We start from the raw sequence: 14,285 nt of genomic DNA on the forward strand, positions 1-14,285 counted from the left end.
CCATATGGTCCCCCGTGCCTGCCAGGAGCTATTTCTGAGCAGACAGCCAGGAGGAACCCCTGAGCACTGCCAGGTGTGGCCCCAAAACAAACAAACAAAAGAAAACATTAATGCTCCAATTCTTTGAAATCTCTGCTGGCCCTCTGGTAAGATGATCTGTTCTGATTCTCCCATCTGAACTCACCTGGTGAAGACACTTGCGTGCTTTGTCATACTCGCTTCTCAAGCAGTAAGCACTGCCAAGGTTAAATAACATCACCGTCCTCGCGGAGTTAACAGAACTGGGGTAGCACTGGGGGGCCCTTTTTCCAGCTGAGAGAAACAATGTGGACATGAGTGAAGGGAAAGGCCAAGCGCCCTGGAGCAACCCAGTCCTCCGCCCACCGAGCCGTTCTTCAGCAGAAAGAGAGACAGCAGAAGGAGACAGCAGTCCCAGCCTTCACCTGGGATATAGGCAAAGCTATCTAAGTAGTCACAAAACTTCTTACTCACAGGATTCCATTGCTTCACTGTCCCCTTTTTCTGAGCCTACAAAGACAAGAAAATATATCTGAGGAGGCAGAACAACAAAGCCTATTTTCTTTCTCCCTTTATTGGGGTAAGTCCTACAGGGACCTCAGGGCTTCCTCCTGGCTGTGTGTTTAGGGATCACTCCTGGTGGTCCATATGGGGTCTCAGTGGTTAAATTCAGTGTAAGCCAGGCAAGAACCCTACCTGCTGCGCTATCTCTCTGGCCCTCAAAGACTATTTTCTTTTTAGCTAGTTTTTGGTTTTTGTTTTTGGGCCACACCTGGTGATGATGATCAAGGGTTATTCTTGGCTATACGCTCAGAAATCACTCCTAGCTTGGGGGACCATATGGGACGCCAGGGGATCAAACTGTGGTCCGTCCTAGGCTAGAGCACACAAGGCAAATGCCTTACCACTTGCACCACTGTTCCGGTCCCCCAAAGTCTATTTTCTAAAACACAAATGCCCTATTGGGAATGGAAGTCCACTATCACAGCACTAGGTACTACTTTTCATATGTAGGGACTCTACCAGAAAAAGACACCAAGAAGCCATCCCAAAGCCCATAACTACCCAGCAAGTAACAATGAATCAAATGTATGCCAGTCTTACTTCCTCAATAATTTAGTCAAGACTACTAAATTACTCTGTGGAGCCAATCCAGGGTCCACACATGGATGGCAAGTGCTTTGCTCAGCTGCATCCAGCCATTAGCCATTGATTTATTTGTGTTTTCTTTGTTTGTTTAGCTTGTGACAACAGCTGGCAGTGTTCAGGGTTTACTCCTGACTCTGTGCTTGGGGATCATCACTCCTGGTGAGGTTCAGGGGGACCATATGAGGTACTGACGCTTGAACCAGGTTAGCAACATGAAGACATGTGCTCTATAGCTGCACTAGTGCTCTGGCTGCTTTATCATTATTTTAAAATAAATTTTAGTGTAAAATTAAAAAAACATCCTTCAGGGCCCGGAGAGATAGCACAGCGGCGTTTGCCTTGCAAGCAGCCGATCCAGGACCAAAGGTGATTGGTTCAAATCCCGGTGTCCCATATGGTCCCCTGTGCCTGCCAGGAGCTATTTCTGAGCAGACAGCCAAGAGTAACCCCTGAGCGCTGCCGGGTGTGGCCCAAAAACAGAAAAAAAAAACCCCAAAAACCCAAAAAACAAAAAACCACCCTTCAACTGCAAAATCACCCACAGCGTCCAGTGCAAAAGGTCAGGGATTTGAGTACCTGCCTGGGCAAGTGTAGGGCCAAAGCCTGAGTGCCGCTGCCCTTAGTGGTGAGTCGGGTGCTGAGAGCTCCGTGGTCTGTGAGCTCTAGGGCAACACTGCAGCCAGGTGGGCTCGGGGAGCAGCAGTGCAAGCTTGGCAGTGTCCTCCCTGGATACTCCAACCAGGACAGGCACTCAGTGAGCCCAAATGAAGCCCATGCTGAGCATGTCAGTCCTGTGATCTGATGTGTGAACTCGGACACGTGTGGGAGCCCCGTAACGGTAACTAACAACAGCCACAAAGGAAATGGGACCGAGAAAGGCTAGACTAGCAAGCATGGGGCTGATAGTACAAGGATAACGTGTTTGCCTTGCATGCGGCCAACCTTGACTCAATCCTTCTCATGCTACATGGTCCCCTGAGCCTGCCAGGACTAACCCCTGAGCATGCTGGATATGGCCTCGAACAAAAACAAAACAAAAGAAAAGAAAAGACTATCAAGCAAAGCAAAACACCAAAGAGTAGAGCTGGATATGACAGTGAATAGGGCATTTGCCTTACACGCATCAACCTGGGTTTGATCTCCAGCATCCCACATGGCTCCCCTCATCCTGCTGGTAGTGATTCATAACTGTAGAGCCAGTTAACTCTGGTTGTGTCCCCAAAACAAACAAAATACCTCATAAAAACACTGAAGAGGAAAGCTGTGAGCGTAACACCCAAAAAGAGAAACACAAAACAAACAAAAACAAAAAACCTAGAATCAGTCCATCAAAACTGATACTTCAAACACAAGATAATCAACTACTACTTCTACTTAACCAAGAATTATTTCCAAGTCATTATTGTCTGAAAGGTAGCGCTGACCTAAAGCATCCTTCCTTTCCAAAAGTAACATATACTTTTCTTCTGGTGGGAGAGGAAGAGGGGGGCTACATCCAGTGCTGCTGAGAGGATCATGTGGTATTATTGAGAGAGGAGGGAAAACATTGAGAGAAAGAAGAGGAGAGAAACAGAGGGAAGGAGAGAGGGAGGGACAGGAAGACGACCCCCTTAAAATCTCATTCATCCTGAGTTACAGGAGGAAGAACAGTGGAAATGGTGATTAGTTCAGATCGAATGTGTCCTCATTAACCTTGTTCCTGATCATTGGAAGAGATCCCTAAGGAGACATCAGTGACGTTTTCTGGATTCAAGTGAGTAATGGCATCAGATATTCTGTCCAGAGAGATGAGGGCTTCTGCAGCATACAAATGGCCCAGAAACCTAAAATGAAACATAGTTTAAAAGAAAGAAAAGTAGCTCATCATAACAACACCAAAAATACAATAAATCATGTATTTGATTCTTTAAATTAGGATCTAAATTTATTAATGCATCAGTAAGTGCTGGATTAGTTTTTTGTTTTCTGTTTTTGCACATTTGGGCAGTGCTCAGGGGACCATAGGAAATGCTGGGGGTTAAATCTGAGTTGTCTGAGTGCAGAGCAAGTTCTATAATATATAATATCACTATGATCCCATTTGGAATTTCATTTTTTGTTGTTTTTGGGTCACACCCGGCAGCAGTCAGGGGTTACTCCTGATCTCTCCGGCCCCTAGAATTTCTTAATTGACTACTTAAAATGCACTCCACAATGCAGATTTATTATGTTGACCAAATTTTCTTTTCTTTTCTTTTCTTTTCTTTTCTTTTTTTTTTTTGGTTTTTGGGTCACACCCGGCAGCGCTCAGGGGTTACTCCTGGCTGTCTGCTCAGAAATAGCTCCTGGCAGGCACGGGGGACCCTATGGTACACCGGGATTCGAACCAAACACCTTTGGTCCTGGATCAGCTCCTTGCAAGGCAAATGTCGCTGTGCTATCTCTCCGGGCCTGTCTTTTTGCTTTTTTTTGGTTTTGGTCTTTGGGTCACACCGGCAGCAATCAGGGATTACTCCTGGCTCTGTGCTCAGAAATCGCTCTTGGCAGGCTGGGAGGGGGACCATATGGAATGCCAGGATTCGAACCACCATCCTTTGGGATGCAAGGCAAACGCCCTACCTCTGGATGCAAGGCAAACACCCCATAATTTGTGAGTTTTTTTGAGGAGCTATCTTTTCTTGGAGCTGGTATCTAAGAAGAAGACTTCAGTGATATGACTTGGGCAGAAAACAAGCAGGCACTGGGTAGTCCTAAGTATCCAAGTTGTTACCACCTTGGGACAACTAGCACAACTCAGTTTCATACATTTAATCTCCATGAACAGGATGCTAGTGTGAGTGTATGAAATAAAATGGGGGTTTTGGTTCTTGGGCCATACTCGGTGGTGCTCAGGGGTTCCTCCTGGCTCTGTGCTCAGAAATCACTCCTGGGGGACCGGAGTGATAGCACAGTGGTAGGGCGTTTGCCTTGCAGGCGGCTGACCCAGGACTAACCATGGTTCAATCCCCAGGCATCCCATATGGTCCCCCAAGCCAGGAGCGATTTGTGAGTCTATAGTCAGGAGTAACCTTTTATTTCACCGGGTGTGCCCCAAAATGAAAACAAACAAAAAGAAATAAAGAAATCACTCCTGGTAGGCTCAGACCATAGGATTTTGGGGATTGAACTTGGGTTGCTACTGGGGTCTGAGTCAACCACATACAAGACGAACGCTCTGGGGCCGGGAAGGTGGCGCTAGAGGTAAGGTCTCTGCCTTGCAAGCGCTAGCCAAGGAAGGACCGCGGTTCGATCCCCCGGTGTCCCATATGGTCCTCCCAAGCCAGGGGCGATTTCTGAGTGCATAGCCAGGAGTAACCCCTGAGCGTCGAATGGGTGTGGCCCAAAAACCAAAAAAAAAAAAAAAAAAAGACGAACGCTCTATCTGCTGGTTTTTTTTTTTGTTTTGTTTTTGTTTTTGTGTCACGCCTGGCAGTGCTCAGCAGTTACTCCTGGCTCTAGGCTTAGAAATCACTCCTGGTAGGCACAGGGGACCATATGGGAAGCCGGGTTTGAACCACCGACCTTCTGCATGAAAAGCAAACGCCTTACCTCCATGCTATCTCGCTGTCTCCTCTATCTGCTGTTTTAATCAATTGCTTTCTGTAGATATAAAATTTCACTTTTGGGGGAGGGTGCGAAGAAATATCATGGAGGTAGAATGTTTGCCTTGCATGAAGAAGGATGATGGTTCGAATCCCAGCATCCCATATGGTCCCCGAGCCTGCCAGGAGCAATTTCTGAGCATAGAGCTAGGAGGAACCCCTGACTGCTGGCGATGTGACCCAAAGACAAAACAAAACAAAACAAAACATTCACTGTGGAAATAGAAAGATGTCAATGTGCATCACAAATTAAGCAGATATACTCCAACAGCACCAACCAGGGCAAGTGCAAGTTATACTTACTTAAGAGATCCGGATAGCTTGGGTTGCTGAAGAAGTTTATCTGCGTGATTCAAAGCCATAAGGTTATCTCCCAAAGCCAGAGCCACGTAAGCACTACACGCTAGGATTGAGCATCTGCAACACAAAGGAGAAGGGCTGAACACCTGTGTCACTAAGTTTATAGTTCTATTGTTTTTTTTGGGGGGGGCCACACCCATTTGATGCTCAGGGGTTACTCCTGGCTAAGTGCTCAGAAATCGCCCCTGGCTTGGGGGGACCATAGGGGACACCGGGGGATCGAGCCGCGGTCCTTCCTTCCTGGGCTAGTGCTTGCAAGGCAGACACCTTACCTCTAGCGCCACCTCTCTGGTCCCTATAGTTCTATTGTTAAACAGAAGGAAGACCACAGTTAAGAGTGGTGAAGAGAGAGAGAAATCCCTAAGACTAATGGAAAGAGTTAAATGATGGGGGCCAGAGATGTCTCTGTGAGCTGAGAGCCTGCTTTGCATGCTGGTTCAGCCTCCAGAAATACACAGACCCCAGAGTACCATAGTTGGGAGCAACCATTGAACTCTGCTGTTGTCCCAAAACAAAATAACCAAAAAAAATTAAAATGATATGTAGGGGCCCGGAGAGATTGCATGGCGGTGCTTGCCTTGCAAGCAGCTGATCCAGGACTAAAGGTGGTTGGTTGGAATCCTGGTGTCCCAGGAGCTATTTCTGAGCAGACAGCCAGGAGTAACCCCTGAGCATCGCCAAGTGTGGCCCAAAAACCAAAAAAAAAAAAAAAAAAAAAAATGTAGGTTTACCTTCCGTTTTTGTTTTTGTTTCTGAGCACACCTAAAGGTGCTCAGGGCTTACTCCTGGCTCTGTACTCAGAAATCATTCCTAGTGAGCTCAGGGGACTATATGTGATGCAGGGATTAAATCCAGCTCTGCTGTGTGCAAGGCAAGCACCCCACATGCTGTACTATCTCACCAGCCTCCAGACAGCTGATATTTTACTAAGAAAAAAAAGTGTTCTCTGGGGCTGGAGTGTGAATGTAGGGCATTTGCCTTGCTTGTGGCTGACCTGGTTTAATCCCTGGCATCCCATATAGTCCCTCGAGCCTGCCAGGAGCAATTTCTGAGAGCAGAGCCAGGAATAACTCCCAAGCACTGCTGGTTTGGCCTCCCTCCCCACAAAAAGAAAATGTTCTCTGAACCTCTTAACAAGTCTATGCATGTTAAGCAACAGGAGCAAGGACACCTCAAAGAATTTTTTTCAGATAGGCATAATTTTCCTAAATGATACTGAAGAAAAAAAATAAAGCAAAACAAATACATGTGAATACTAAAAAAAACCCTGATAACAACATTGGTTCTATATTTTATTGGAAACCTAAATTTCTCCTTGGTTTTCTACAAGCAGATCACAGGGGTGGGGAAGGAGGGGGGCATTGGTGGGGGGAATGTTGCACTGGTGAACGGGGTATTCTGTTTATGACCGAAACCCATCTACAATCATGCTTGTAATCGTGGTGCTTAAATAAAGATTAAACACACACACACACACACACACACACACACACACAAAACCCCAAACAGCTCATTCATAAAGACTGGCTAAATATTGATGCTGTTAAATAGATCCTTCAATGTCAAACAAGTGCTTCACAAAGCAATCTTCAAGTAACATTATTTACTTGAAAGGAGGTCTGAATGGCCCACCGCAAATGGCCCAACTCAAGGGATTATTCCTGGCTCTATGCTCAGAAAGAGCCCCTGGCAGGCTCAGGGGACCATAAGAGAAGCCGGGATTCAAACCACCGTCCTTCTGCATGAAAGGAAAACGCCTTCCTTCCATGCTATCTCTCCGGCCGAAGACAGAGGGTTTTGAATAATGTTTACAAGTTACAATGCATATATACACCAATAAGGTGTGTGAGGATCATTTAAGTCGAAGGGAAAAAGTACCCATATTTAAAAAAAGGCCAAAGGGCCAGAGAGAGAGCACAGCAGAAAGGTGTTTGCCTTGCACGCAGCCAACCCAGGATGAACCTGGATTTGATTCCCAGGATCCCATATGGTCCTCGAGCTTGCTAGGAGTGATTTCTGAGTGCAGAGCCAGGAGTAATCACTTAGCACTGCTGGGTGTGACCCCAAAACTAAAACAAACAAAAAGCCAGGGGCCTGAGATGAGAGTGAGTCAGGCATGGCCAACCCAGACTGAATCCCCAGCAACAAAATTTGCCTCTAAATCTCACAAGGAGTGGTTCCTAACCTCAGAGCCAGACGTAAGCCCTGACACCACCAGGTATGGGTCAAAAACCAAACCAGGGCTATTGGGGTAGGGCGCTTGCCTTGCACAAGGACACCACGATTTGATCCCCAGCACCCCACTCAATAATACCTTAACAAATCACACCAGTCAAATTTTTACTTTTTTTTTTCTTTCTTTCTTTTTTTTTTCTCATTCTGGGCTATACACAGTGGTACTCAGGAGCTACTCCTAGATCTGAATTCAGGAATCGCTCCTGGCAGTGCTCAGGGATCATATGGGGCAGCAGGGAGAAATCTAAGCCAGTTGTATGCAAGACAAGTATCATATCTGGGGCACTATTACTCCAACCCCAGAATGAAAGAGTTTTTTTTTTTTTTTCCTTTTCTTTTTTTATTTTTGGGTCACACCCGGTGGCACTCAGGGGTTACTCCTGGCTCTGCGCTCAGAAATCACTCCTGGCAGGCACGGGGACAATATGGAATGCCAGATTCAAACCACCGTCTGTCCTGGGTTAGGTCCCTGTAAGGCAAATGCCCTACCGCTGTGCTTTCTCTCTGGCCCTGAAAGATTTTTTTTCTAGGGGCCAGAGCTGTGGCACATTGTTTGTCTTGCATGTGGCTGACCTAGGACGGATCTTGGATCAATCCCCCCATGTCCCATATGGTCCCCAAACCAGGAGCAATTTCTGAGTGCAGAGCCAGGAGTAATGGGTGTGGCCCAATAACAAAACAAAATTATTTTTCTGGGGACGGAGAGATAGCATGGAGGTAGGGTGTTTGTCTTGCATGCAGAGGGACAGTGGTTCGATTCCTGGCATCCCATATGGTCCCCAAGCCTGCCAGGAGTGATTTCTGAGCGTTGTCAGGAGTAACCCCGAGCGCTGCAGGGTGTGACTGAAAAAAAAATAAAACAAAACAAAATATTTTTTTTCTAACAGAAAATATTCCTTCACTTTAAACACACTGAAATATACAAATGCAAGGTTTTGGAGCTGGCATTCTGATCAAGAGTCACTGGTACTGAACAAATTTATTTTATTTATTTACATATGTATATTTTTTGGGGGCCACACCCATTTGATGCTCAGGGGTTACTCCTGGCTAAGCACTCAGAAATCGCCCCTGGCTTGGGGAGACCATAAGGGACGCCTGGGGATGAACCACAGTCCTTCCTTGGCTAGCACTTGCAAGGCAGACACCTTACCTCTAGCGCCACCTCACCTGAACAAATTTAATTGCTTCAAACGCAAACAAGATTATGTTTCTTTTCTTTGAGAGGCTTACAACCAATTCCAACTCAGTCTCCCATGCCATCCTTTTCCTCTATGAACACTACACACTGCATAATTCCTGCAGCCTAGAATACTTGAGACCAGGCATAGCTTATCTACTCAAGCCCCTGGAGAGTTCCTTTCGTTTTGATGAGTCGCCACCTAATGTTGACACCTTCTGCTGTCCAACTCCATTCTTTTTTTTGGTTTTTGGGCCACACCGGGTGGTGCTATGCGGTTACTCCTGGCTGTCTGCCCAGAAATTGCTCCTGGGAGGCACGGGGGACCATATGGGACACTGGGATTCGAACCAACCACCTTAGGTTCTGGATCGGCTGCTTGTAAGGCAAACACTGCTGTGCTATCTCTCTGGGCCCCCAACTTCATTCTTTCTGAGTCTAATCTGCTTGACTACCACTCAGGGAATCTGATAGTTCATCAGACTGGAAGGCAGCCCTGAAGGGTGGAGACACAGGCTACTCCCCACTGCATAAGCCCCCCTGCTCTCTCCTCTACATGCTAAAGAAGCCCTTGGAATGAATAAGACAAAGTTGAGAACATGGAAACAAAATGAAATAATTATCTTCCTTCAGGCACCAAATTAGCTTTTTTAAGAAGTAGACAGTTCTGAACGCTGGGTACATGGATGGCACGCAGGTTCCATTCCTGATGCTGCGTGGTCCCCCAGAAGCACCAAGAGATGCCCCACCTTCCGCAGCATGGAGCTGGAAGTAGCCCCTCAGCCCTGAGAACTGCTGGATCAGTAACAATACAAAACCAAAAAAAGTTCTTAAACACTATCATCAATGGACCAAAAAAGTGTGACTTTTACTGTGGGAGTCGTGGGCACCCAAGCAATACTAGTGCCCCAGCGCAGCTGCCAGTGTGGTGTTCAAGGGACTTTGGCAGTGCCTGTGGTGCTGAGAATCAAATCTGGCTGTCCTTCCTGCAAAATATTCCTAATCGCCTTTACAGTCATCTCCCTGATGTGACTTTCTTTTCTTTTTTTTTGGTTTTTGGGCCACACCCGGCATTGCTCAGGGGTTCCTCCTGGCTGTCTACTCAAAAATAGCTCCTGGCAGGCACGGGGGACCATATGGGACACCAGGATTCAAACCAATCACCTTTGGTCCTGGATCGGCAAACAGCGCTGTGCTATCTCTCCGGGCCCTTTTTTCTGTTTTTTGGGTCACATACAGCTACGCTCAGGGGTTCTTCCGAGCTCTACACTCAGAAATCACTCATGGCAGGCTCGGAGGAACATATGGGATGCTAGGATTTGAACCACCATCCTTCTGCATACAAGGCAAACAAACACTCTACCTCCATGCTATGTCTCCGGAAACTAATTACGGTTTTAAGAATTCCACTTAGTGAGGCTAGAGGGCTGTGAGTAGGGCACTTGCCTTGCATGCAGCCGACCCTGGTTCAGTCTCCAGTATCCCAAATGGTTCCCCAAAGCAATGCCAAGAGTGATTCTGAAGAATGACCCTTGAGCACCACAGGGTGTGACACCTCCTGGAAGTGCTCCTGGGACCAAATAGGATACTGGGAATCGAATATAAGTCAAAAGCAAACCCCCCGGGGCCAGAGAGATAGCATAGAGCTAAGGCATTTGCCTTTCATGCAGAAGGTTCCTGCCAGGAGCAATTTCTGAGCATGGAGCCAAGAATAACCCCTGAGCACTGCCGGGTGTGACCCAAAAACCATACACAGGGCCTGGAAGGTGGCGCTAGAGGTAAGGTGTCTGACTTGCAAGCACTAGCATAGGGCGGACAGCGGTTCAATCCCCTGGTGTCCCATATGGTCCCCCCAAGCCAGGGGCGATTTCTGAGCACATAGCCAGGAGTAAACCCTGAGCGTCAAACGGGTGTGGCCCAAAAACCAAAAAAAAAAAAAAAAAATCAAAACACACACACACACACACACACACACACACACACAAACCACAAAAACACAAAAAACAAAAAAAAAAAAACACAAAAAAATCTATGTCAGAAAGATAGTGCACCAGGGAGATTGCTTTGCCTTTCATGTGTTTGACCTCGTTTGATACCTGACGTTACATACGGTCCTCAAGCCCCTCCTCACCAAATAATTAATTAAAACAAAACAAAACCAAATAAAACCTACTCTTAGCAATTTATTTATTTATTTTTGGTTTTTGGGTCACACCCAGCGATGCTCAGGGTTACTCCTGGCTGTCTGCTCAGAAATAGCTCCTGGCAGGCACGGGGGACCATATGGGACACTGGGATTCGAACCAACCACCTTTGGTTCGGGATTGGCTGCTTGCAAGGCAAACGCCGCTGTGCTATCTCTCCGGGCCCAATTTATCTATTTTTTGTTTTTTGGGCCACACCAGGAGGTGCTCAGGGGTTACTCCTGGCTCTGTGCTCGGATATCGCTGCTGGCAGGCTCGAGGGATCATATGGAATGCCGGAAATTGAACCTGGGTCCATCCTGGGTGGACTGCGTGCAAGGCAAACACTTTATGGTTGTGCTATCCCTCCGGTCCCACTCCTAGCAATGTATACAAAATACATTATAAGCCAAATAGGATTCGTCACGCGAGCAAATGTAGGTGAAACATTTGACATAATTCAAAATATGAATGGAATAAAAGAGATTAAAACAGGGCCAGGGACTGGAGAGATAGCATGGAGGTAGGGCGTTTGTTTGCCTTGCATGCAGAAGGACGATGGTTCCAATCCCGGCATCTCATATGGTCCCCCGAGCAATTTCTGAGTGCAGAGCCAGGAGTAACCCCTGAGCACTGCCGGGCGTGACCCCAAAACCAAACCAAAACGAAACAAAAAACAGGGCCAGGTATGTGGCTCAGTGGTAAAGCTCAAGCCATGTGTGAGAAGGTCCACCTTCAACTGAGAGCTTCAGAGTGAGGTTGCCAAGGCATATCCAGCAACACCAAGGGAAAAAGCTAAAAACACCGCAACATTCCCAAAGTGTCTATTTGTTTAGATACTCACTTTAGATTTTCGAGTTCTTGTTTTCTCAAAGGAGAAGATGGTGGAGCTGGGATAAATTTATCTCCATCATGACTCTTACTGCTAAAAGAGACAAACTCTGAATTAAATGAAATAGCTAGATGTAAAATTCTGTTTCACTGTTCAATTTCCACATTCATGTCATTGGGGGCAGTGGCCCAGTCTGTGATAGGAGGTGGGGGAGAGGGGAGACTAGACAACTCCTGACTCGGTGCTCAAAGGTTAATTCTCCTACAAAGCACACACTCCATCCAGTTGAGCTATTACCTCTCTAGACCTCCCATGAACTTTATTCCCCCATAAATTTTTGTTGATTTTTTTTGGGTCACACCCGGCAGCGCTCAGGGGTTATACTCCCAGCTCTACGCTCAGAAATCGCTCCTGAAAAAAATAAAAGAAATCGCTCCTGGCAGGCTCGAAGGACCATATGGGATGCCGTGATTCGAACCAACATCCTTGTGCATGCAAGGCAAACGCCTTACCTCCATGCTATCTCTCTGGCCCCAGTTTTTGTTTATTTTTGTCTTTTTGATTTTTGGGTCACACCTGGTGGCCCTCAAGTGTTACTCCTGGTTTTGCACCCAGAAGTCGCTCCTGGCAGGCTCGGGGACCATATGGGATCCCGGAATTCAAATCAGGGTCCGTTCTGTGTTGGCGCATGCAAGGCAAATGCCCTACATACATAGTGCTGTGCTATTGCTCCAGGCCCCCTTCCCCATAAATTTTGTTTTTTGTTTTGTTTTGTTTTGCCACACCAGGTGACAATCAGGAATAACTCCTGGCTATACACTAAGAAATCGCTCCTGGCTTGGGGGGACCATATGGGAAACCAGGGATTGAAATGCAGTCTGTTCTAGTCTAGCAGGCGCAAGACAGACGCCTTACAGCTTGTACCACTGCTCTAGCCCCCCCAATAAACTGAGCATCAAACATGGGCAGGTCACATGCAAGGCTAGCACCTTATCTACTGTACTATCACTCCAGCTCTAAGAACAAAAAATTTAATGTAAAGATGTCATGTGTAGGGCCTGAGAGATAGCATGGAGGTAGGGCATTTGCCTTGCATTCAGAAGGACGGTGGTTCGAATCCCAGCATCCCTAATGGTCCTCTGAGATTGCCAGGAGCTACTTCTTAGCATAGAGCCAGGAGCAACCCCTGAGCGCTGCCAAGTGTGACTCAAAAACCAAAATAAATGAAAATAAAGGGCCCGGAGAGATAGCACAGCGGCGTTTGCCTTGCAAGCAGCTGATCCAGGACCAAAGGTGGTTGGTTCGAATCCCGGTGTCCCAGGAGCTATTTCTGAGCAGACAGCCAGAAGTAACCCCTGAGCACCGCCGGGCATGGAACAAAAAACAAACAAACAAACAAACAAAAGACAGAAAATAAAGGTGCCATGTGTGGGCCAGGAAGCTGGGTCAAAGGGCAGAGAACATGCTTTGCAAATTGGAGCATTAGGTTTCATCCCTGAACACAGGGTGTCCCAAGCACTGTTGCATATAGCTCCTGAGCACATAGGAATTTTTCCAATAAATCACTTGGTAATATGTAAAACAAAGCATGATTTTCATATTGAACATGTTTATTTAGTTATGATCAGATGAGCTTCCTGCTCCTGTCTCCTGTGTGGTCTTATAAATGATTCTTTTGTTTTCTGCCACATCCTGAAGTGCTCAGGGGGTTACTCTTGTGCTGTGCTCAGAAATCACTCCTGGCAGGCTTGGGGGACCATATGGGATGCCAGGACCAAACCCAGGTTGGTCATGTGAAAGGCAAATGTTGTACTATCACTCCGACCTAAGCTTTTTTTTTTTTTTTGGTTCCTGGGTCACACCCGGCAGTGCTCAAGGGACCACATGGGATGCCGAGATTCGAACCAGCGTCCTTCTGCATGCAAGACAAACGCCTTACCTCCATGCTATCTCTCCGGCCCCAACATCATTATTATTAATAGATAACATTTTAAAACTACAGGCAAAATTTTTGAAATTCTAAAGGGTCAGGTTTTTAGGATTCTCCCAAAATCCCAAAGGCTTGGTCAAGGTCTGGTGGGGAAGTGGAGGAGAGGGCTGAAGGGTCAAATACCTGCTCGTTTCACTGCTTTCACTGCTTTCAGGGTTTCCACTTAATGGATTACTATTTTTGGATCCATTTTCCTGTTTTGAATCCTGTTGTTCTTCAGGCAACAACAATAAGGCATTTCTGAGACAAATAGCTGCAAACTCCATACTGGCTACAGGAATTGCTGAAGATTGTCCGTCACTTAAAAGAATAAAATAAAATTAAGAAAGCAAAATGATATAAAGACAAGTATATTCTACCATCAGTAACAAAATCAATAAAATTATAGATGAAAACTTTGCCTGTCAAGGTAGAACTTATTTTGGGGGATAACCCCACAGCACTAGGGGGTTACTGGCTCTGTGCTCAGAAATCATTCCTGGCAGGCTCAGGGCCCATATGGGGTGCTGGGGATTGAAACAGGGAAAGCCAGGTACAAAACACTCTACCCACTGTGCTATTTCTCTGGCCCTCTCAAGGTAGACATTTAATACAAATAAGTCCTGAACATTGCTGGGTATGGGCCAAAATCAAAATAAAAATGCTGGGTAGGAGCAATGGCACAGTGGTAGGGCATTTGCCTTGCACACAGCTGATTCAGGATGGACCTCAGTTTGAT

General features: G+C 46.5%; 1 protein-coding gene across 1 annotated transcript in view; it reads right to left on the reverse strand.

The window, feature by feature from the left end:
- LOC125998173 (CCR4-NOT transcription complex subunit 10-like) overlaps nt 1-14,285 on the reverse strand; it is a 57,883-nt gene that overhangs the window by 5,977 nt on the left and 37,621 nt on the right. Inside the window, exons 12-17 of the mRNA XM_049766454.1 lie at nt 13,691-13,867; nt 11,590-11,670; nt 5,091-5,204; nt 2,860-2,990; nt 493-528; nt 185-312 (exon numbers count right to left, since the gene is read on the reverse strand). Coding sequence (XP_049622411.1) covers nt 185-312; nt 493-528; nt 2,860-2,990; nt 5,091-5,204; nt 11,590-11,670; nt 13,691-13,867 — 667 coding nt within the window. The remainder of the gene's footprint in view (nt 1-184; nt 313-492; nt 529-2,859; nt 2,991-5,090; nt 5,205-11,589; nt 11,671-13,690; nt 13,868-14,285) is intronic.

This window comes from Suncus etruscus, chromosome 20, assembly GCF_024139225.1.
Source record: "Suncus etruscus isolate mSunEtr1 chromosome 20, mSunEtr1.pri.cur, whole genome shotgun sequence".
Taxonomy (NCBI): Eukaryota; Metazoa; Chordata; class Mammalia; order Eulipotyphla; family Soricidae; genus Suncus; species Suncus etruscus.